General features: G+C 40.3%; 3 protein-coding genes across 3 annotated transcripts in view; all 3 read left to right on the forward strand.

Annotated features, from left to right (window-relative positions):
* The first annotated feature begins 330 nt into the window (after positions 1 to 330).
* On the forward strand, positions 331 to 3,756 carry LOC124290632 (probable G-protein coupled receptor 63). The gene has a single exon (XM_046727400.1). The coding sequence runs from the start codon at positions 1,015 to 1,017 to the stop codon at positions 2,122 to 2,124; it is 1,110 nt and encodes a 369-aa protein (XP_046583356.1). The 5' UTR covers positions 331 to 1,014; the 3' UTR covers positions 2,125 to 3,756.
* Positions 2,460 to 4,524, forward strand: LOC124290563 (tenascin-like). The gene is made up of 2 exons (XM_046727310.1): positions 2,460 to 2,588; positions 3,538 to 4,524. Exons 1-2 carry the CDS (start codon positions 2,460 to 2,462, stop codon positions 4,522 to 4,524), a joined length of 1,116 nt encoding a protein of 371 aa, XP_046583266.1.
* Positions 4,525 to 5,390: 866 nt separating this feature from the next.
* Positions 5,391 to 24,699, forward strand: part of LOC124290613 (glutamine-dependent NAD(+) synthetase-like) — a 30,858-nt gene continuing 11,549 nt past the window's right edge. Inside the window, 11 exon segments of the mRNA XM_046727378.1 lie at positions 5,391 to 5,533; positions 6,276 to 6,336; positions 6,855 to 6,971; positions 8,639 to 8,692; positions 9,475 to 9,616; positions 15,523 to 15,611; positions 15,716 to 15,833; positions 16,438 to 16,569; positions 17,199 to 17,273; positions 22,819 to 22,946; positions 23,603 to 23,754. Coding sequence (XP_046583334.1) covers positions 5,449 to 5,533; positions 6,276 to 6,336; positions 6,855 to 6,971; positions 8,639 to 8,692; positions 9,475 to 9,616; positions 15,523 to 15,611; positions 15,716 to 15,833; positions 16,438 to 16,569; positions 17,199 to 17,273; positions 22,819 to 22,946; positions 23,603 to 23,754 — 1,153 coding nt within the window. The 5' untranslated portion in view covers positions 5,391 to 5,448.

Raw genomic sequence — 24,699 nt, forward strand, 5'->3', positions numbered from 1 at the left:
AACAACGGGCACTATCCGTTTTATGCCAATCACGTGATCGACTGTGGCTTCATTAATGACAGTGACCTTGACCCCGATAATCTCTAGGCCTGGTTAACGAGGACTGCTTGTCAATGTGAAGCAGCAGTGATAGACTTACATAAATAACAGTTAACTCTCCCAGTGGGGTCTCCATTAATCTTCATGTGAAACGAACATTTGCTGTTTACAAGCCCACACTAATGACACTGCTCCCTATATTAACTTAGTGTCAACATACGTCAGTCAGAAAGGGCGTCGTTTTCTAATGCAAAGGTCTTAATATATTTGCTGCCGACAGAGCTACAAAATTCAACTTATCCTACAGAAAAGTACACACACAGAGATAAGACTGAGAACAGTCATGTGCTGACAATCGTGGTGACAATGCCTCTCAAGCTGGAACTCTGACACTGACCAACCTAGTAATTTGTATATTGACGGGTGGTCTATTGGTGTATTTCCCTTAACAAAACACGGACTACAAAGTCGAAGAGACCTTCAACCTTCAACTACAACTTTCATCTATCTTGTTTGAGTAGCTATGTGTTTTCATGGTCTTGGGATATACCAACAGCTGACCACCACGTACCGTGTGTTCCCTGGGAAATGAAGCAACCTGCAGAAGTGCTCCGTAATCAGCTGAAATATAGGTTCATGGTGTCTGTATCTTCAAGGATATACCCATCGATGCAAGACTGATGATGATACATGTGAGATGATTGTAGTGATCGATATATGATTTATACACACGGTGATACAGGTAACAACAGCGGAAATACATGATTGTTATACCAGATGATACAAGTGACTAAACATGAGAAGATACTTCGAGAAGACATACAAGTATATGTCGAAGCTCTTACCACATTCAACGTACAGAGAGTGCTTTCGACAACTGAAAGGACACCCAAAATGACCAAACACTCTCGTATCCTGAATACTGTTGTTATATCCTACACCCGATGATACAAAGTGTGATACATACGATGATACATGGATGTTACTAATTTATCTGACGTCATCAACGTGACTACCTCCTGTCCTGTACCATCACTACATCTTCACCTTGCTTCTGTACCAGCTCCTGCCAGGCGCGTGTTAGCATCTTTCCTGTTGTTGACGATGACAATCGCGTTTGGCGGGAACTTTGTCGTCTGCTGGATTGTGTACCGGAAACCAGCCATGAGATCCGCCATCAACCTGCTACTGGCACATCTTGGCCTGACTGACATATGTCTGTCGTCCGTCTCTATTCCAGTAGCAGTGACCGGTCTGTTATCAGGACGTTGGATCCTAGGACACACAGAGTGTGTCATGACCGGTTTCTTTCACAGCCTTCTGAACACAGTCGGCATCTATACACTGCTGGCGATCAGTGTAGACAGGTATCTTATCATTGTCAGCAGGACAGAGAAGCTGACGGTTACTAGGGCCAAGATCATCATCCTGCTTTCATGGGCAGTAGCAGGTATACTGACCTTCCCCCCTGTTGTTGGCTGGGGTGAGTACCGCCCGGAAGTGCAAATCCTGTGCAGCGTGGGACGATCACGTGGTGTGGGTGATGCGGTGTATGTGATGCTTGCAACTGTCCTCACAACATTCGTGCCGCTTCTGCTGATGTTCCATTCTTTTCTATGCATTATGGTTACCATGAGGAAGAAGTGTTCCCGCGTTCAGGATCAACCACATGGCGTTTGTATATCCTACAACAGAAAGGTTGTCACCGCAACTCTCGGTACCGTCCGAAGATTGAAAATTGACGTTGGATTCAAGACCAGGTCTTTCAAGACGATCCTGCTACTCTTTGTGGTGTTGACAATTTGCTGGGCCCCTTACAGCACGTGGATGATGCTGAACAGCTTGGTCCAGGAAGACTCGTCCAATTGGGGGCCTCTTCTCTCATGTGTTTGTTCATTAAAGGCAGCCATTAATCCAATAATTTACTTTGCTCGCATCAAGAAGTTCAGGGAAGCATGTCTCAGTTTTGTTCCCAGATTCTGTTGGCAGGTGTCGTGTGTGCCTACATCTCTGCGGAGAAAGGTCAAACCAAGCACTGTGTATGAAACCAGGGAACATCCTTCAAGTCAATGTACACGAAGTTGAATACGGAATGCTGAGTGACAAGAGATTCACAGCCATGGGGCATTTAATAGTCTGTCATACACAAATATACTCTGAAATTGAAAGTCTCTACTCTGATAATGGAGAGCTCCTTTTATTTATATACTCAAGGGCAAAGGTTAGTGTAATCAATACATTTGTTTATATAGATGAGAAAAGGTTTATAATGCATTTTAATATTCTTTATAATAACTTAATCCATAACCCAAGCAGGGCCCTGTCGATAGTTTTGTTTTGCATGTGTTTTTCGTGCTTTCAAGAAGTCCGTGGAAAAAAAGGCATAAAACGGCATTTCTCAAAGCCACAGCTAACTGAAGATGAAAGATGGCGGGCCATTGGAATACTTGAAACCGGAACACGAGTCCGGTTTCCTCTTGTACCGCGCTGATGGCCGAACCCGATCTGTCCTCTATCGAACACGTCTGGGACGAAATGGAGAGGAGATTGTAACGTTGGCCAAATCCTCCAGTTACGCTTCGGGATCTCCGCCAGGTGCTTCCACAGATATGGAATACCATAACACAAGACTTCTTGCGACGTTTGATTGGCTCTATGAAGCGCAGGTGTCAAACATTCATCAATGCTCAAGGTGGACATACACGTTAATGACTGTGTGAATTTCATTTTGAAATTGTGGAATGATTTTATAGCCATATTAAAAATTCTCATCATAAAAATATTAGTTGTTAATCTAACTTCAAGACAATCACAATAAATTTTGCCTTTGAGTATATTTTATTACTATAATCTGGGTCATTTTTCTGTAAAATATGTTCATTTTAGATGTTAGTCCAGACATTTGGATGTTACTATGCCTACTACGCAGTTACTATGCATCCAAATTACTGTACGAATGTGAACACTATTGTTTAACTAACCTGATGGCCATATCTGACAAAGATCTGCGGTGGATATATTTTGACAAGTAAAGGTTCTTACAAGGGAATGAAGAAGGGTGTGCAGAATTTAGCAAGGGTATGTACAGTGATGTATGTCACAAGGGTCTGTGGAGAGGCGAATGTGCCAGGGGTCCGTCGAGTGATGACCAGGGGTCCATCAAGTGATGAATGTGCCAGGGGCCATCGTGTGATGAATATATACCTATCGAGATGATATGAATATGCCAGAAGTGTATCGGGTTGATATGAATATATACGTCAGGGGTCTCTAGAGTAAAAAAGGGTTGCTATGGTGATGAATGTGCAATGGGTCGCTATAGTGATGAATGTGCAAAGGATCTATAGTGATGAATGTGCAAAGGATATCTATAGTGATGAATGTGCAAAGGGTCTCTGTAGTGGTGAATGGGGAAAGGGTCTCTATGGTGATGAATGTGCAAAAGAGTCTATGGTGATGAATGTGCAAAAGGATCTCTATGGTGATAAATGTGCATAGGGTCTCTATGGTGATGAATGTGCAGAGGGTCTCTATGGTGATGAATGTGCAGAGGGTCTCTATGGTGATGATTATGCAAAGGGTTTCTATGGTGATGAATGTGCAGAGGATCTCTATGGTGATGAATGTGCCGAAGGTATCTATGGTGATGAATGTGCAGAGGGTCTCTATGGTGATGAATGTGCCCATGGTCTCTATGGTGATGATTGTGCAGAGGGTCTCTATTGTGATGAATGTGCAAAGGGTTTCTATGGTGATGAATGTGCAGAGGATCTCTATGGTGATGAATGTGCCGAAGGTATCTATGGTGATGAATGTGCAGAGGGTCTCTATTATGATGAATGTGCCCATGGTCTCTATGGTGATGATTGTGCAGAGGGTCTCTATTGTGATGAATGTGCAGAGGGTCTCTATGGTGATGATTGTGCAAAGGGTTTCTATGGTGATGAATGTGCAGAGGGTCTCTATTATGATGAATGTGCCCATAGTCTCTATGGTGATGATTATGCAGAGGGTCTCTATTGTGATGAATGTGCAGAGGATCTCTATGGTGATGAATGTGCCGAAGGTATCTATGGTGATGAATGTGCAGAGGGTCTCTATTATGATGAATGTGCCCATAGTCTCTATGGTGATGATTGTGCAGAGGGTCTCTATTGTTATGAATGTGCAGAGGGTCTCTATGGTGATGAATGTGCAGAGGGTCTCTATGGTGATGAATGTGCAGAGGGTCTCTATGGTGATGATTGTGCAGAGGGTCTCTATGGTGATGATTGTGCAGAGGGTCTCTATGGTGATGATTGTGCAGAGGGTCTCTATGGTGATGAATGTGCAGAGGGTCTCTATGGTGATGATTGTGCAGAGGGTCTCTATTGTGATGATTGTGCAGAGGGTCTCAATGGTGATGAATGTGCAAAGGGTCTCTATGGTGATGAATGTGCAAAGGGTCTCTATATAGTGTTGATTGTCTGCTGTCGGGTGGAATAATGTGACACGGGTTTCATTCACAAACGTCCTTACTATGAGAGATAAAGAACGACCCACTATCATCATAAGTAGACTGCATGGTGATCAGCGATTGACACGACGACACACTTCAACGCCATCAATTGCAAGTGTGCTCACAGTTTACTAGGGATTCTGTTCATTGTATTTCATTGATTTGAATGCAAATAAACATTGCTCTCAATGCGATAGATGTTTGTGATGTGTTTAGGTACATGTACCAGGACCCGATCTCATATGAACTCATATATGTGCGTGCAGTTTGAGAAGCTCGTCACGCTGTTTCTTGAAAGTTTTGATTATTTAAACTCGAATCAGTTGTATTTTGAAGATTTCTTTCAAGATTTTCCAAATTGAACATAAAAGGCATTACCCGTGGTTATATCTATCTATAGGTTATTTTGAGGTTTTCGATCGACAGGAAACAAATATGACAAAAATGAAAATAAAATATTAATAGTTTATAGATAGAACTTTCCCGATCGCTTCGAAAAACAGAAATATATAGATGTTTATACGTAAATATGTTGTATTTTCTACGTAGTGTCTCACCAGAATATACTCTTCACAAAGACAACAAAACCTTTCCATACAAAATAACAATGCACTGAATGGCATATTTGTTTTATAACAAAACCTTACTCACCCAGCTAACACTTTGCCAAATAAAATAAACTGAGAGGCTCAAGTATATTTTATGTTTATTTTGACCAAATACGTAAACCATAAAACAGTGAAAGTGTTTTGGTCAACATCCCTTCTGTTACATGATACACAGGAACCGTATAAGTTGGGGCATTTTTTTGTAGCGACAGGCTATGACGAACTACTATGTAAGTTGTCTCCCTTTGATTAGTCCCCACATCTTATAATCGTGGTATATTAAGGGGACACGGGGGATTAAAGATGGGGCGAACTGCGACAGTTGCAGTCTGCACGCTCAACCAATGGGCCATGGACTTTCGGGGGAATTTACAAAGAATTCTTAGCAGTGAGTTCCTCTGATTTTGTCAACTTACCATGGTAACAGTCAAATGATTGACACGCCTTGATCAACAAGACTCAGTTGTCGTTTTCAGATTGATTATTTCGTGTAAGAAGTTGCCGCATTTGTTTGCAGGCACTTATTCTCGGAAAGAATATTCATATGTCATGTACAAATTCTATGTAATCAACTCTGCACTGGACAACAATTACCCACCCACTAATCCTCCCAACAGTGGCCATCCTGGACGAAAACCATTTACAGATTTATATTTGCCGAGGTGATGCGTGAGGGTTCAAGGGTCACTATCCAGCTTGAGGATCCTGAAGGGGGGTATCACAAATCAGTAGTCAGTACAATTTGAGCCTTTGATTTGGCTATTACTAATAGTATTAGTATTACACAGCATTCACTAGATTTTAGTTTAGTTAGGGACCACTAATAATTTATGGCCCGGGGGATGGGTGAGGGGTGTCACCCCCATTTTGTTCTGGGGAGGTAAGGGGGGTTGTCATCAATTTTGTGCACATATACTACTAGGGGGTGGTGGTGTCAGCAATTTTGTACAAACAAATATTAAAAAATTATGCTTAAAATTATGGGAAGAAGAGGGTGGGGTCATTGATATTGTACATGACATGCAGGCGGGGTCACTTACTTTGTACATAAATTGTATATCGGGGTCATTCACATTGTACATGCTTCTCCTGATGTCATTTCGATGACGGACATATGTGTTACAATGCAGGCATCCAGGAAGCCAAGAATCAGGGGGCTCGATACAGATTGGGGCCTGAGCTAGAGATCCCGTAAGTACTCCACCACAACTGCCTATCTGTTTTTACAATCAGAACACATGTGTACTGTACTGTCAAAACACACATGACTATCTGTGGTACTCCCACCACACAGCTGCCTATCAGTGGTACTGTCAAAATACATGTCTATCTGTGCTTTATCAACACACAAGTACCTATCTGTGGTACTCGCACCACACAACTGCCTAAATGTGGTACTGTCAAAACATCTGTGTCTATCTGTGGTATTATCAACACACAAGTACCTATCTGTGGTGCTGTCAGCTGACAAATGCCTGTCTTTGGTGCTGTCAGTCAAGAAATGCCTATCCGTGTTACTGTTAACACACAAGTGCCTATCTGTGGTGCTGTCAGCTGACAAATGCCTATCTGTGTTACTGTTAACACATTCAAGTGCTTTTCTAGCCTTACATCAGGAATCTAGGTTTTCATCTGGAGCCAACTCATAAGTATACGTGTAACATATAATACCTGTCTCAGTAGCTATGTATGGATTTCTGTGCTTCCAGTGGATACGCATGTGGTGATCACTTCCTCGAGAGTGACACGTTCCTGCACTCATGGGAGGTTCTGGCCGAGTTGCTGCAGTCGCCTGTGACGCAGGACATCATCTGTGACGTTGGCATGTACGTACCACCGACAAAACAAAGCCACTAATATCCAACAACACAGATTAAAATGATATACCATATTTCCTCTGATCAGCATCTGTCTTCTAACAGGTGATTGCCTGGTACAAATCAGATTGCAGCTCAATAACTTGTTGGAGTGGTATTCAGAAGTTGATGAGATGAGCACACGAGATACTTGTATGAATATGCTACTTCTTTGTTACAATGTATGCAACGATGCTAAAATCTAGATGTTATCAAGCAAGTGGTGTACAGGGCTGTAGGTAAAGCATCTATAAGTTGGCGCATACAGGCTGGTAATGTTGATGATGTTTAGACTAGGTTGATGTACAAATGAGTAAAGTTATGTTTGTACAGTTGACGTACAGGCTGGTAATGTTGATGATGTTTAGACTAGGTTGATGTACAAAGTGTGATGGTTGTGTACACAATAAGAATTTTGAAACATGAATGTTGTGATTCTGAGAAGGGCTGTATCCTCCCTCATGGTCAACCTGAACACTCACCGTCCTTAACGTCATAAGTTTGCTAATGTTTTCTGGCGTAACAGCTGATAGCTGATGGATGACAGCCAACATCTCTGCATACCATTTACTTACCATCTTTGAGCAGTTTTCAGTTGAGGAGACCTCATGTTTACTTATCAACAACCAAATCAATTGATTTTCAAAATTATCAAGCTGAAAGAACAGTTTGCAGAACCTTTGTATTTGCTTTTTGTATTGCACTTGATGCTCGCCTTTGATCGTAGCACATGCAGATCTAAAATCAAAGTATGGTACACCTTAAAGGTCATAGTAGTCCTACAAACAAACATAATTATGAAATGGATATAAATTGTTTCTGGAGGCTAAAAGTCATACGTGTTATATAAATGCTTTACTCACAGTACTGTACATCACTTGCTTGATAATAGCATTATCATCTACACCGAAATGTCACATATATTGTACTTTGTTAGTTTTATATCCATAGAATATTTCTCCCTTGTTTACAACATAATGGATCTCTACTAATGTCAAATATGGTAGATTTAATTTCTTAATTGTTTTTAATAACTCCTGAAATAACATAAAATTCTGTTCAATGTCACTAAATTAGAAGTGGCTGTAGATTTTGCAACACTATTCAAAATAATAATACCCAATCTCTAACTACTGCTATGCTTCTAATGTCCATATGTGCAGGATTTGAAGGATTACTCAAAGAATATTTGTGAAGGCAGTGATTAGGGGAAATATGGTATTTTGTTTTGTGACTTCTAAGTGATAATAATCAGTACACACCATTCATTGTATATTGAGTTTGCATAATAAACAGATAAAGGTTTTAAGTAACTGCTGGCCCTCAGGCCGGTGGCTGGTAGACTTAGTGTCAGGCCCATTGTTTCAGAGTTGTATGGTTCCTTTTGGGTTTCAGTAAATTTATGTGTGTTTATTTGTTTGGTCCTGAGGGCATCCTGATAACTTTTTGAAGTTCGAACAATGGTTAAAGAGTTGTTTTGTAACAAATTGTTCCCATTTTGTCTCCAGAAAAACTAGAAACATTCTAATAACTTGTGTTTGCCATCTTTGAGCAGTTGTCAGTAGTGGAGGCCCCATATTGTAATAACCTGTGTGTGCAGATATGTGATACCAATACCTGTCCACATTTGTCAACAGGCCAGTGATGCACAAGAATGTGTCGTACAACTGTCGAGTTATTTTCTGTAACAAGTGAGTATGTTCATCCAGATCTTGAGAATCTTGATCATCAAAGTTGCCATGTTATATCCAAAGTGGTCCTGCTTGAAACAAAACTATTTACTATGTTTCGATCTTCCGTCAGGTTGTAGCTAAGTTGGTTCATTGAGAAATGAATCACATCCCTGGATACTTGCCATTCAGGACAAACCGGATACTGTAAATCGAGAAGGTTGTCCAAGCTGAAAAGTACTGTAAAGTCAAACTTCTGTACAACACTCTACACCATCCTTCCTTGTCTAGGGGTGGTGGGGTAGCCTAGTGGTTAAAGCCTTCCTCACATGGGTACAATGCGTGAAACCCATTTCTGGTGTCCCCTGCCGTGATCTTGCTGGAATATTGCTAAAAGCAGTGTAAAAACATTCTCAGTCACTTCCTTGTCTGCTACAACAGCACTGCATTTGTACTTTAATATATGTGACAAACACTGAATTGTGTTTTCATCATACTGCTTCCTCATAGGCAGATTCAGGGGGTGGGGGTGGGTGCACCCACCTTTTGTCATGAAAGTTTATTAAATGACCATTGAAACTCTCATGAAAACAGGTGTAGATGAACTGAACTTTCTCAAAACCTAAGCATCAAATATAACACATACAGAAATAGAACTTTACAACATACTTAATGCCATTGTTAGACTCTCACAAATATTTCTTGGTTCAAATTGCTGCAGATTTAGTGGTATTGGGTAAGCAGACTAGCATGACTTTTGAAGACTGCACTCAATGACTTTCCATCTGTCAAAACGTGTGTAGGAAAGTCCTGCTGATCCGCCCCAAGAAGCACCTGTGTAATGACGGCAACTATCGCGAACCTCGGTGGTTCACAGCGTGGCGCAAACATCGAGTTTTGGAGGACCACTTCCTGCCCCGTATCATCCAGAACATCACAGGCCAGGTGAGGGAGGCAGCCATTGTAGATACTGATGTCTTTACACATGTGTAACAAGAAATATTGACATGAGTCAGGAGCGAAATGATATGATGGGTCATGAGTTTTCATGCAGCATTACATATTTCCTGTATCAATACAAAATGATACACTGGCTAAAACAGATTAGTTACTTTTCCGTTTGTTATTTAGTTATTATTTAGGGGATATAGAAACAAGGTCCATGCGTGCGTCCGTCACACTTTGTCCGAAGCATATCTCCTAAACTATTGGTGATAGCTTAACCAAACTTGGTACACATGTCAACCATGATCCCTAGATGTGCCTTTTGGCGGTAAGACCCAGATGCGAATTTTTTTTTTTGCGGTTTCCATGGAAACATGACTTAGGCTGTGACTATGAGGATGTCACCTTGTCCGGAGCAGATCTCCCCAAACTATACATGCTAGCTTCATCAGACTTGGTACATATGTCAAGCATGATCCCTAGATGTGCCTTTTGGGGTTTAGACCCAGATATGAATTATATTTTTTGCGGTTTACACCATGGAATCGTGACTTATGCTGTGGCTATGAGGATGTCATCTTGTCCGGAGCAAATCTCCTAAATTATACATGCTAGCTTCATCAAACTTGGTACACATATCAAGCATGTGCCTTTTGGGGTTTAGACCCAGACATGAATTTTATTTTTTGTGGTTTCCATGGAAACATGACTTATGCTGTGACTATGAGGATGTCACCTATCATTGAAGTATGTATTGTGATACATATCCTATCATGAAGTATGTATTGTGATACATATCCTATCGTGGAAGTATGTATTGTGATACATATCCTATTGTGAAGTATGTATTGTGATACATATCCTATCAGTGGAAGTATGTATTGTGATACATATCCTATCGTGAAGTATGTATTGTGATACATACCATATAGTGAAGTATGTATTGTGATACATATCCTATCGTGAAGTATGTATTGTGATACATACCATATCGTGAAGTATGTATTGTGATACATATCCTATCGTGAAGTATGTATTGTGAAGTATGTATTGTGATACATATCCTATCGTGAAGTATGTATTGTGATACATATCCTATCGTGAAGTATGTATTATGATACATATCCTATTGTGAAGTATGTATTGTGATACATATCCTATCGTGAAGTATGTATTGTGATACATATCCTATCGTGAAGTATGTATTATGATACATATCCTATTGTGAAGTATGTATTGTGATTCATATCCTATCGTGAAGTATGTATTGTGATACATATCCTATCGTGAAGTATGTATTGTGATACATACCATATTGTGAAGTATGTATTGTGATGCGTATCCTATCGTGAAGTATGTATTGTGATACATATCCTATTGTGAAGTATGTATTGTGATACATATCCTATCGTGAAGTATGTATTATGATACATATCCTATTGTGAAGTATGTATTGTGATTCATATCCTATCGTGAAGTATGTATTGTGATACATATCCTATCGTGAAGTATGTATTGTGATACATACCATATTGTGAAGTATGTATTGTGATGCGTATCCTATCGTGAAGTATGTATTGTGATACATATCCTATTGTGAAGTATGTATTGTGATACATACCATATCGTGAAGTATGTATTTTGATACATATCCTATCGTGAAGTATGTATTGTGATACATATCCTATCATGAAGTATGTATTGTGATACATATCCTATCGTGAAGTATGTATTGTGATACATATCCTATCGTGAAGATTGTATTGTGATACATATCCTATCGTGAAGTATGTTTTGTGATACGTACCATATTGTGATTTAGGGGATATAGAAACAAGGTCCGTGCGTACGTCCGTCACACTTTGTCCGAAGCATATCTCCTAAACTATTGGTGATAGCTTAACCAAATTTGGTACACATGTCAACCATGATCCCTAGATGTGCCTTTTGGCGGTAAGACCCAGATGCGAATTTTTTTTTTTGCGGTTTCCATGGAAACATGACTTAGGCTGTGACTATGAGGATGTCACCTTGTCCGGAGCAGATCTCCCCAAACTATACATGCTAGCTTCATCAGACTTGGTACATATGTCAAGCATGATCCCTAGATGTGCCTTTTGGGGTTTAGACCCAGATATGAATTATATTTTTTGCGGTTTACACCATGGAATCGTGACTTATGCTGTGGCTATGAGGATGTCATCTTGTCCGGAGCAAATCTCCTAAATTATACATGCTAGCTTCATCAAACTTGGTACACATATCAAGCATGTGCCTTTTGGGGTTTAGACCCAGACATGAATTTTATTTTTTGTGGTTTCCATGGAAACATGACTTATGCTGTGACTATGAGGATGTCATGTTGTTGCATTTCCATGGCAACAAGTTAGGCTTCAACTGAATTTTGTGTTAGTGCTCCTTTCTGGAGCAGATCTTAAAAATCCTTCAATACTCTCCTTCCACTTTGCTGTATACATTCCAAAACATTTGACATAATCATAACTAGTAGACATATTCAATATTATTTTGCTGTTGAGGGGGATATTGATGACTTTGTGTTCTTGTTGACCATGCAGTGTCTGTCACACGTTGAAACATACCCGTGAAGATCGGTGTTAGAATATTGATCTTCAGTAACCCATGCTTGTCGTAAGAGGCGACTACTGGGATCGGGTAGCCAGGCTCGCTGATTTGGTTGACACATGTCATCGGTTCCCAATTGCATAGATTGATGTTCATGCTGTTGATCACTGGATTGTCTGGTCCAGACTCGATTATTTACACACTGCTGCCATATAGCTGGAATATTGCTGAGTGTGGCGTAAAACTAAACTCACTCACTCACCCACACATTGAAACAATTTGTCGTAATGAGTATTTCAAGTTCACTGAAATAGCAACTACAATACATATTTCTAAAGCCAGGTTTTCCTTTTATACAAAGTTTTTGAAATGTTTATGGTAAAAACGTTTCCACGCAATTTCACATAAATATAGGTATCTCAATACGTACCATATCGTGAAGTGTGTATTGTGATACATATCCTATCGTGAAGTATGTATTGTGATACGTATCCTATCGTGAAGTATGTATTGTGATACATATCCTATCGTGAAGTGTATATTGTGATACATATCCTATCGTGAAGTATGTATTGTGATACATACCATATCGTGAAGTGTGTATTGTGATACATATCCTATCATGGAGTATGTATTGTGATACATATCCTATTGTGAAGTATGTATTGTGATACATATCCTATTGTGATACATATCCTATTGTGAAGTATGTATTGTGATACATACCATATCGTGAAGTATGTATTGTGATACATATCCTATCATGAAGTATGTATTGTGATACATATCCTATCATGAAGTATGTATTGTGATACATATCCTATCGTGAAGTATGTATTGTGATACATATCCTATCGTGAAGTATGTATTGTGATACATATCCTATCGTGAAGTATGTATTGTGATACATATCCTATCGTGAAGTATGTATTGTGATACATACCATATAGTGAAGTATGTATTGTGATACATATCCTATCGTGAAGTATGTATTGTGATACATACCATATCGTGAAGTATGTATTGTGATACATATCCTATCGTGAAGTATGTATTGTGAAGTATGTATTGTGATACATATCCTATCATGAAGTATGCATTGTGATACATATCCTATCGTGAAGTATGTATTGTGATACATATCCTATCATGAAGTATGTATTGTGATACATATCCTATCATGAAGTAAGTATTGTGATACATATCCTATCGTGAAGTATGTATTGTGATACATATCCTATCGTGAAGTATGTATTGTGATACATATCCTATTGTGAAGTATGTATTGTGATACATATCCTATTGTGATACATATCCTATTGTGAAGTATGTATTGTGATACATACCATATCGTGAAGTATGTATTGTGATACATATCCTATCATGAAGTATGTATTGTGATACATATCCTATCATGAAGTATGAATTGTGATACATATCCTATCGTGAAGTATGTATTGTGATACATATCCTATCATGAAGTATGTATTGTGATACATATCCTATCATGAAGTATGTATTGTGATACATATCCTATCGTGAAGTATGTATTGTGATACATATCCTATCATGAAGTATGTATTGTGATACATATCCTATCGTGAAGTATGTATTGTGATACATATCCTATTGTGAAGTATGTATTGTGATACATATCCTATCGTGAAGTATGTATTGTGATACATATCCTATCGTGAAGTATGTATTGTGATACATACCATATAGTGAAGTATGTATTGTGATACATATCCTATCGTGAAGTATGTATTGTGATACATACCATATCGTGAAGTATGTATTATGATACATATCCTATCGTGAAGTATGTATTGTGAAGTATGTATTGTGATACATATCCTATCGTGAAGTATGTATTGTGATACATATCCTATCGTGAAGTATGTATTATGATACATATCCTATTGTGAAGTATGTATTGTGATACATATCCTATCGTGAAGTATGTATTGTGATACATATCCTATCGTGAAGTATGTATTATGATACATATCCTATTGTGAAGTATGTATTGTGATTCATATCCTATCGTGAAGTATGTATTGTGATACATATCCTATCGTGAAGTATGTATTGTGAAACATACCATATTGTGAAGTATGTATTGTGATGCGTTTCCTATCGTGAAGTATGTATTGTGATACATATCCTATTGTGAAGTATGTATTGTGATACATACCATATCGTGAAGTATGTATTTTGATACATATCCTATCGTGAAGTATGTATTGTGATACATATCCTATCATGAAGTATGTATTGTGATACATATCCTATCGTGAAGTATGTATTGTGATACATATCCTGTCGTAAAGATTGTATTGTGATACATATCCTATCGTGAAGTATGTTTTGTGATACGTACCATATTGTGAAGTAGGTATTGTGATACATACCATAATCGTGAAGTATGTATTGTGATACATACCATATCGTGAAGTATGTATTATGATACATATCCTATCGTGAAGTATGTATTGTGAAGTATGTATTGTGATACATATCCTATCGTGAAGTATGTATTGTGAAGTAGGTATTGTGATACATACCATAATCGTGAAGTATGTATTGTGATACATATCCTATCGTGAAGTATGTATTGTGATAAATATCCTATCGTGAAGTATGTATTGTGATACATATTCTATCGTGAAGTATGCATTGTGATACATACCATATCGTGAAGTATGTATTGTGATACATATCCTATCCTGGCTGTATTGCACATCTTACATCAGCTGTTTGAATGTTGCAATTACCTGGATTTGGAGTAAAGGAAACAGTCATTGTTATCATTGATTAGACCGCCTCAGTGGTGTAGTGGTTAGATGTCCGCCCGGAGAGCGGAAGGTTGCGGGTTCGATCCCCGACATACCAAAAGACGTTAAAATATGGTACTTGTTGGTCTCTGCCTGGCACTCGGCATTAATGGGTACAACAAGGACTGGCCGGTTCAGAGTCAGTATAATGTGTCTGAGTGGGGTATTCATGCTTCACTGCGGCATGGTATCTCAGTGGGCTGGCACTATAAAACCAGCTTCAGTCTGGGCTAGTACAAGCAGCCGCACATACACATACACACCCATGCACGTCGTCATATGAGCGAAATATTCTCAAGCACGACGTAAAACCCAATTTCACCTCACTTCACCTATCATTGATAAATCTGTTTTGTATGTATTGTCTAGATTTGTGTTTCAAGATTTGTTTCTACTGTTATATGCTCAGTTGATATCATGTATTGTGTGCACTTCACAGTGGAAATGCATTGACTTGTCACAAGAGAATACGTTTTGTTTTTCTAGAGCACTGTTTCCTTTGGTGATGGTGTTTTGTCAACTCTAGACACCTGTATTGGTAGCGAGATTTGTGAGGAGCTGTGGACACCAGCAAGGTAAGTTGTTGAACAGTTCAGTAAGGGGTGTGTTGTGTCGAGATTCGGAGACAGTGAAGAATCATTATGGCGTCCTGTGTCATTTATCATATAATGTGTTTCAGTTCTCATATTGACCTGTCCCTCGATGGTGTTGAGATAATCTGCAACAGCAGTGGAAGCCATCATGAACTGAGGAAAGGCCACACACGTTTTGATCTAGTCAAACAGGCCACAGCTAAGGTAGGAGACTAGAGGTCAAGGTCACACACATTATCATCCAGTTATACAAACCACAACCAAGGTAGGAGACTAGAGGTCAAGGTCACACACATTATCATCCAGTTATACAAACCACAACCAAGGTAGGAGACTAGAGGTCAAGGCCACACCAATTATGATCTAGTCAAACATGCCAAAGCAAAGGTAGGAGACTAGAGGTCAAGGCCACACCAATTGTGATCTAGTCAAACATGCCAAAACAAAGGTAGGAGACTAGAGGTCAAGGCCACACCAATTATGATCTAGTCAAACATGCCACAGCAATGGTAGGAGTCTAGAGGTCAAGGCCACACACATTATCATCCAGTTATACAAACCACAACCAAGGTAGGAGACTAGAGGTCAAGGCCACACACATTATGATCCAGTCAAACAGGCCACAGCAGAGGTAGGAGAGGTCAAGGCCATACATCATATGACATAGTCAGACTGCCTACATACAATATTATCCCGACACAGGTCACACATTATACAATCAGGCCATAAAGAACATACAATATGTTTCAGAGAAACTGGATTTTAACTGATATATGTTCAACAATCAAAGCTGACTTATGTTTTACAGTGTGGTGGAGCGTATCTGTTCAGCAATCTGATTGGCTGTGATGGGGAGAGGGTGTACTACGACGGTGGATCAATGATCTCGGTCAACGGGGAGTTGGTGGCACAGGGACCACAGTTCTCATTGCAGGAAGTGGTGAGTGGTTGCCATGTTACAACTATGGTACTAAGAAGAATCCTGCTAGGAATCGAATATGAAACTTGTAGGTATTGCAGGATTTGAGATTAAAAGACAACATTATTGAGTGAGTGAGTTTGGTTTGAACAAAATTCCAGGTATATCACTGCTTGTCAGCTTATTGTTGGAGGAAAAGCAGAAGTGATAAAGGTAACAGATGTTTACCTCCTGCATGAAACACACTGACATTATTATAGTGACAAACAGTGTTGTCGTCTGAGGATTTGGGGGTAAATTCATAAAATAGTTTTGTAGTTAATAGTTCAAATGCGTAATGAGTGGGGTAGTTTATGGGGATTTAGGTTCACGGTAGACATAGTAGTCATGTATTCTAGAAGCTTATGCCCATGCAGGCCTGGTGCCTGGGAAGATGTCACGCTTCTTGCATGCTCGGCTTGGCAGCCAATATTAGGAGTTTGGAACTTGGATTTGAACCAAAGACCATAGCTTCTGTCATGGCCAAGGGATGCAACTCTGCCCCAGACAACTGGCCATCCAGTGTCGCTAGTCAGCACTATTACAGTTGATCTTGGGTGTAAGTTGTGTTAGTGCTAAAATACTAATCATGTCACACTTATGTTTTATAGATTGTCACCACTGCAACCTTTGACCTTGAGGATATTCGTATGTTCAAGAACTCAATTCGCAGCCGATCAGAGTCAGTAAGTCTATTACTGTTTACTGGCATTGTGAATAATATTCAGGAGTACTTTTATTTTTCCTTATCCTGACTCATGCTCTTTTGCTTGTCCCCTTCCTCTTGCGAACATAGTGGAACACTTGTATCTCCTTAATTGAAGCTCCCTTCAATGTAAAATCACTAATTGGTACTCACCCACGAGTTACCTCCCCTGCCGTAAGCGCGGGAACAGGTGTCGCCACCCTCTGGCCTCATGCTTCACTCTCTCCTTCTTCGCCCAGTGAGCAGGATGTGAGAGCGCCTGTGTCTCCTTACACACTATATCCTTTGGTTTTTCTTAGTTAGTTACCTTTTATAGTTTACTATAAAGGTATAGCTAGTATCCTTCAGTTATTTGCATTAATAATTAATCGTGATTTCTACTGTTTATTCACGTGAGTTAAATTGATTGTTCAGCTAGTTTTACATTGATGAAAAACTGTACTATTTGTAGATTACGTTTTTCGCTGCGGATCCGCATGCGGTATGCCCTAGTTGTACTCGCCTTTGTGCGTTTGACTCACGTTGCAGTTACTGCATAAATTTAACCAATTCTGCCTTTGATAAATACCATCTTTGCGTCTTGAGACGTGTTGCAGATAGGTCACGCAAACTAGGTGTAGACATGGCCGATCGTCGCCGGATTGCCCATCCAGTCAACTGCTGTCGAGTGATCCCTCCCGTCTGGTGTTCTGCTTGAGACCCCATCGGAAGAGGGACGTGGGATGCAGTCCGTCACCTCTAAGAAGCGACCGGCCTCTCCAGACATCCAGTCATCGCAGACAAAGTCCAAGAGGGCCTCAACGTCTTCTCAACGCAGACTTCGTACCCCCAGGGCAGCGTCTTCCTCCAAAGGGAAATCTACGAAGTCATCGAGAACTTTCTCAGACGAGATCGTTCCAGCAGCAGAATTGGGCCTCTACGATGACCAGCCTATCATCATACCGGACAACCGTCACAAGTGGGTGGACGTCTTCAACTACACTGGGAAAACTGGGGAATACTTCAAGACACCTATGTCTCCAACATTCTTCAACGCGGATTTCGTATCCCACTACAGGCCAAGCCTCCACTAACAGTCAACCCTCACAAGTTCGAGGTAGAGGCACAACAACTACTAAAGTTAAGAGAGGCGGTTACATTACTCCTAACCAAGCAGGCCATAGAAGTAATAGAGCAAGGAAACATCGAACCAGGTTTCTACTCCCCAGTTTTCCTAGTACCCAAGAAGAACTCCAAGGAGAAATACAGACTCATTTACAACATGAGCTTCTTCAACAAGACTTACTTAAACAGACCACCCAGGTTCACTATGATACATCTACCGCCTTCTGGCAGATGATTAAGCCCCATGGACTACATGGGCAGTATAGATCTACAAGATGCTTATCTGCACATCCCAATACATCCCGAATCCAGGAAATACCTTCGGTTTACGCTAGACGGGTTACATTACCAGTGGAAAGTACTCCCATTCGGAATAGCATCAGCCCCATGGTTATTCACGAGGATAACGAAACCGATTGTTATCTATCTACATCGTCAAGGGCTACGCGCAGCGCTTCTTCCTCGACGACGGGATACAAGTAGATCAAGATCCACAGCATCTCAAACTACAGTTAAACTACATCATAAAGCTACTAACACAGCTGGGATGGTTAGTAAACTTACACAAGTCGGACCTAGTACCATCGCAAGATCTGCAATTCCTAGAACTCGATTTATCACCAATCTCAACCGTGATAGTCGTACCAGAAGACCGTTGGCTCAAGATCCAACAGATCATTCCACCAGCTCTACTGTCACCGCTACCACTTCGACAATGGCAGAGCTTACTAGGTCTTCTAACATCAGCCCAAGACTTGACAGTCATAGGCAGATTACAGTTACGTCCGTTACAGGTCTTCGTCAATACACATCTCGGACGACCTACAACCATTCAGTCTACCGATACATCTCAGACCTCATCTATTATGGTGGACAAAGAAATCGAATGTCTGCGAAGGGATTTGTTTAGCAGAGCAGGAATTCAAGACCCATCTATATGTAGACGCGTCGCTCCAAGGTTGGGGAGCTCATCTCTCCAACCGGACGGCATCAGGGTTATGGACTCAGCTAGAAAGCAAACTCCACATAAAGCATTAGAGATGAAAGCTGTAATCAACGCCATAAGACATTGGAGCAACATTCTACAGAATGCGCACCTGATGATACATACCGACAACTCGACAGTGGCGTTTTATGTGAACAGACAAGGCTCAACGAGATCGCCGAACCTTTTGAATTTAACCTTTCAACTGTTGAATTAATCCAAGATCTAAATCTACATGTCAAAGCATGCCACATTCCCGAGCCAGGAATATACTAGCAGACGCACTCTCTCGGCCACATCTACCGTCGCCGACAGAATGGATGCTCAATACAGAGATATTTGCACAGATAATCAAGCAAATAGGAGCCGCTAGTAGATCTATTCGCCACAAGGTTCAACAATCAACTACCGACACATTCGTGTCACCAGTGCCAGACCCACAAGCATGGGCAACAGACGGCTCTAAGCATTTCATGGAAGGCCTCAATGCGCATCGCGTTCCGCCCCAGCAATAATACCTCTAGTATTACAGAAAATCAACCAAACGCAGAGCCTACAACTCACTTTGGTCGCCCTATTGGCGGCCAGAACGTGGTTTCCATTTTAATACAAGATATCGGTCAACCGGCACTAGAACTACCCAAAGCGCCAAACCTGTTAATACATCCTCACACCAAACAGGTGCACAGAAACCCAGAAGTATTCAAACTTCACGCATTATGGACTGTATTAAAATGTGTTTAAACAAGAGAGGATATTCTACCAGGGCGCAAAAGCGGTCACGCTTGCCTTACGATACTCAACGCAGAACTTGTAATACGATGACAAGTGGCAAAGTTTGAAAATTATGCAACAAACAAGGGTTTTACAGCGAGAGATGCTACGCATCCTCAAGTGGCAGACTATTTGTGTTACTTACGGCAAAACAAACATTTAAAAGGCTCGACATTGTCAACATATCTTGCCGCACTTAGTTCTGTGATTTCTATGAGAACGGGTGTTAAATTAACAAGAACACCAGAGTTACTGGCCTTACTACGTGCTTTCCGATTGGAGGACCAAAAGCGGAAATTCCACGCCCCAGCTTGGGATCTGAATGTAGTTTTACGACACCTCACAAGTGAGGATTACGAACCATTGGAATCGACAACGTTTGAATTTTCTCACAGAAAACAGTCTTCCTGTTATCGCTAGCCACGGCAGCCAGAATATCTGAAATTCATGCTCTAGATTATGAGAGGATACAGTTTGATGAAAATCAAAAGACAGCGCACCTGGGATTAAGATGGGATTTCATCGCCAAAAATCAACTACCAGGTCAACCAGACAGATTATTTCACATCCCTGCGCTATCCTCAATTCTTGGATCTCAAGATACATTGGACTTATCTCTATGCCCAGTACGAGCTCTCATAATCTATTTACGTCGTTCCAAAACAAGGCGAAGATCGCTCAGAAGATTGTTCATCCCGTTATCGCCTACAAATCAGACAGAAGTCTCTCGTACCACCATATCAATATGGATAAGAACTGTCATTTTACGCGCCTATAAGGCAGCAGGACTGGACCCTCCAACAGCATCAAATCCCCATGAAATCAGGGCATTGGCATCCACCCTCGCCCTTCATGGTAACTGTTCATTGAATACAATTATGGAAGGATGCTTTTGGAAATCTAACATGGTGTTTGCTAATCACTATCTCAGAGATATCACCACCGAGGGCGTCTCTGGCATTCATCATTTCGGTCCTTTGGTCCCCTCGCCAGCAATTGACAGTCCCTCGTGAGGGCGTTAATATTCACCCCCACGAGATTATTACATATATGATACATATATTCACTAGCTTATAACTCCATGGAGTTCTAGGGCTATGTACATATTTAGCTTAGGTTATTCAACCTTAAGCTCATACTGAGTTATATTCAGTGTACAGCTACGTTAGAGTAGCAGTTTATATATATATATTGATATATCAGTATATTAGTAAGGTAATACCCCACTTATAGTGTATATATCTATGGCTTATTATAAGGAAATATCCTAAGTCTCAATGCCTTATGAAGTTCCCGCAGGGGTTATTACAATATCACTTACTTAAATCACTAATTAATCCAAAGTATTCTGTTTACCCACCACCTCTCCGGTGGATTCTACAAGCAAAAGAGCATGAGTCAGGATAAGGAAAAATATGTAATTTTCTGAGTAAAATTGATATTTTATACTTATCCTGACTCATGAGGTTAGCCCTCCCATCCTCCCCACATAACACTTTGGATTTCCCTGTAAATTCAAGTGTTGGGCTCGCAAAATCAGGAGAGAGTGAAGCATGAGGCCAGAGGGTGGCGACACCTGTTCCCGAGCTTACGGCAGGGGAGGTAACTCGTGGGTGAGTACCAATTAGTGATTTTACATTGAAGGGAGCTTCAATTAAGGAGATACAAGTGTTCCACTATGTTCGCAAGAGGAAGGGGACAAGCAAAAGAGCATGAGTCAGGATAAGTATAAAATATCAATTTTACTCAGAAAATTACATTTCTGTACATGGAACAGTTCATTAAAAAACTAGCAATTATGTATATTATTGCTGGACTTATATTCCAGATATTGATTGCTCTAAAACACTAATGTCCTTGGGAGTAATTGTTTTTCTTGGGGGGCGGTGAAAAAAGGAAATAATAAAGCGTATGACTTTATGGACAAAGGCTTCTTGTTTATTCAAACAAGGAGTTATTGACTCACCAACTTCTAGAATGCCAATCCAAAAATCAAAAACATAAAAAAAGGAAGTACTACAGAGCTACAGATAACGTTTTGGGTCATTGAGTTATGTACTCGCTTCTGTTCATCTCAATTGGGTATTCTAATTTTCCTTTGAGTAGCCAAATAAATTGTACTCCCCTCACCTACGCTCAATTGGGTATTTTACCATTTTCCATTAATTTTAAAAATATAATAAAGTTTAAATGTTAGTGTTTGTTATTTATATTTGATCTGTAAAATGAGAAACGCGAAGAAAGACTGCAAGTTGTCAAGTTCATGTCCTGAAATAGAACCTCTCAATATACCTCAGTTATTTCATCTATCCACACGTACGCAAGCTAAGATTTGACATTTTTGTGTGTACGCATGTAAGATCGCATTTATTGAGTATTTACAAAGATTCAAGCGTACTTGTACGCAACAGACTTAATAGGAATTGAGTTTTCACATAAATATTTGCATAATTTACGCAGATATGCAGCTTATTTGTACCTCAGGTACTAGAAGCTGTACCAATTTACACTTGTCAGAGGGGCACACAAAGTATGTGATCTAGACTATAGGTTATCAGATTTCCAGTTTTGTGGTTGCTGAGTGGGTTAGATCACTGACTTTGTGTGCCGAGTGTCTGACCCCTAAACATGGGAATGACTGACTGTGTACTTCTCCCCACAGGCAAGCCTTGCACCCATTTACCCAAGGGTCACTGTGGACTTCTCACTGTCGGATGGGGAGGAATACAATCTGAAACCTGTCACTGACCCTGTGGAACCCCATCGTCATAGTGCTGAGGAGGAGATCAGGTAACCATAGAAACTATAGATGCTTATATATGTGGCCATATGGCTTCCATTGAATCAAGTTCATTGTCACGTCTAATTTAGATGGTTGGTTCTAGCAATATAACTGCAGCGTAACACCAGGAATTGGCTACAGACTTTGTCGGGGATGACCCCAGTAGCAAGGAACACCAGAAGTAGGCTGAACATTTTGTGCATTTGTGGGAGCTAAAATAATGTCTCCAATGAGACAAGAGAGTGGTTTACAAGTACATTACCCCACCATCCTGTTTGCTACCCGTGAAGATCCTGGTTAGAATTGGTCTTCAGCAACCCATGCTTGTCATAAGAGGCAACTAACGGGATTGGATGGTAAGGCTTACTGACTTGGTTGACACATCATCATGCCCTGATTGCATAGATCAATGCTCATGCTGTTGATCACTGGATTGTGTGGTCCAGACTCGATTATTTACAGACCGCTGTCATATAGCTGGAATATTGCTGAGTGCAGCGTTAAGCAATAATGCAACAAACCAACCATCCTGTTCACACAAACCAGGTGTCATGCAGAGTCTTGTCTGATACAGTGCCCAAAACCCATCCTAGAATATTTGATTTACTACTGATACCCAAGACTCTGTTGTTGATGTTGCTGCTGTTACTGTTGCTGCTTGTAGCCTTGGTCCAGCGTGTTGGTTGTGGGACTACCTACGTCGCAGTCGACAGGGGGGCTTCTTTCTGCCCCTCAGTGGGGGTGTTGACAGTTCCAGCACAGCCTGCATCGTCAGCTCCATGTGTCATCTCGTGTGTCGGGCCGTCCAGGCAGGAGGTGAGTTGGGATGGGCTGGTTGACAAGGAGAAAAGTAGGAAATTCTGATTTTAATCAGAAGAAAATAGACTTACACATTTTGGAAAATATTTTCACAATATTTTATGTTTAATTTTGTTTTGACCTTGTTTTGACCACGTTCTTAAATTCTCTCAAAATGCATATTAGGATCTGTAAACATGTTCTCTGAAATTGCCAGACTGACGGAGCTGAACTTGTATGTTTCAGCCTGTGATGAGATCATATAATGTTCAAATCAGAACAATTAAACACATGTTGTGGTTTCTGCACTTATGTGAGACTGAATTTATATTGGCACTGAGCTCTTTGTATTTGGATGAGTTATAGCAGATACAATGTTAAGATGTATTCCTTCAATCAGTTATTAAAACTTATCTGAATACTTTAAGAGGACAGGTTATCTGCAACAGTATTAGAGCTGACATGAGTCCAAATTAACTACCGGGGGTACTTGTACCCCTATTACTTGATCGTACCTGCTTTAGATCTCAAGTTTGGAACAATAGATCAGATCAGGAATTGTTTCAACTAAGCAGTGGGAAAATCTAATCAGATACATGTATATAACGATCTGATCATGAGTACACCAGGGATTTACCTGGAGTCCTGTATTTGAGGGTCCCAGGGACTCCTACTCGTAATTTTCAGGGGTCCTGGACAACAAAATGGGGGTCCCAGACACTTAAATATTATTATTAATACTGTTATTGTATTGTGTATCATGATCATCACACATTGTTACAGTAATTAAATTGCAAATAATACCATAACCAAGCTAGTAACAAACTCAGTGAAAACTTATTGTCACTTAATTGGAATTATTACAAAAAGTATTTGGACTATTTTGAGTCCCTGTGGACGCGGTAATAAATTTTGTTGCATCCATTGTCAATTTTTATGAGTATAGGATGCAGGAATTCTGTA

Source organism: Haliotis rubra, unplaced genomic scaffold (genome assembly GCF_003918875.1).
Source record: "Haliotis rubra isolate DU_JTF1 unplaced genomic scaffold, ASM391887v1 Scf47, whole genome shotgun sequence".
In the NCBI taxonomy this organism is placed as follows: Eukaryota; Metazoa; Mollusca; class Gastropoda; order Lepetellida; family Haliotidae; genus Haliotis; species Haliotis rubra.

Coding starts and splice junctions, on each gene's coding strand:
- LOC124290563 (XM_046727310.1), top strand. CDS start 2,460: ATGAAAGATGGCGGGCCATTGGAATACTTGAAACCGGAACACGAGTCC. Junction 2,589..3,537: donor GACGAAATGGAGAGGAGATT/GTAACGTTGGCC, acceptor AAATGTGCATAG/GGTCTCTATGGTGATGAATG.
- LOC124290632 (XM_046727400.1), top strand. CDS start 1,015: ATGGATGTTACTAATTTATCTGACGTCATCAACGTGACTACCTCCTGT.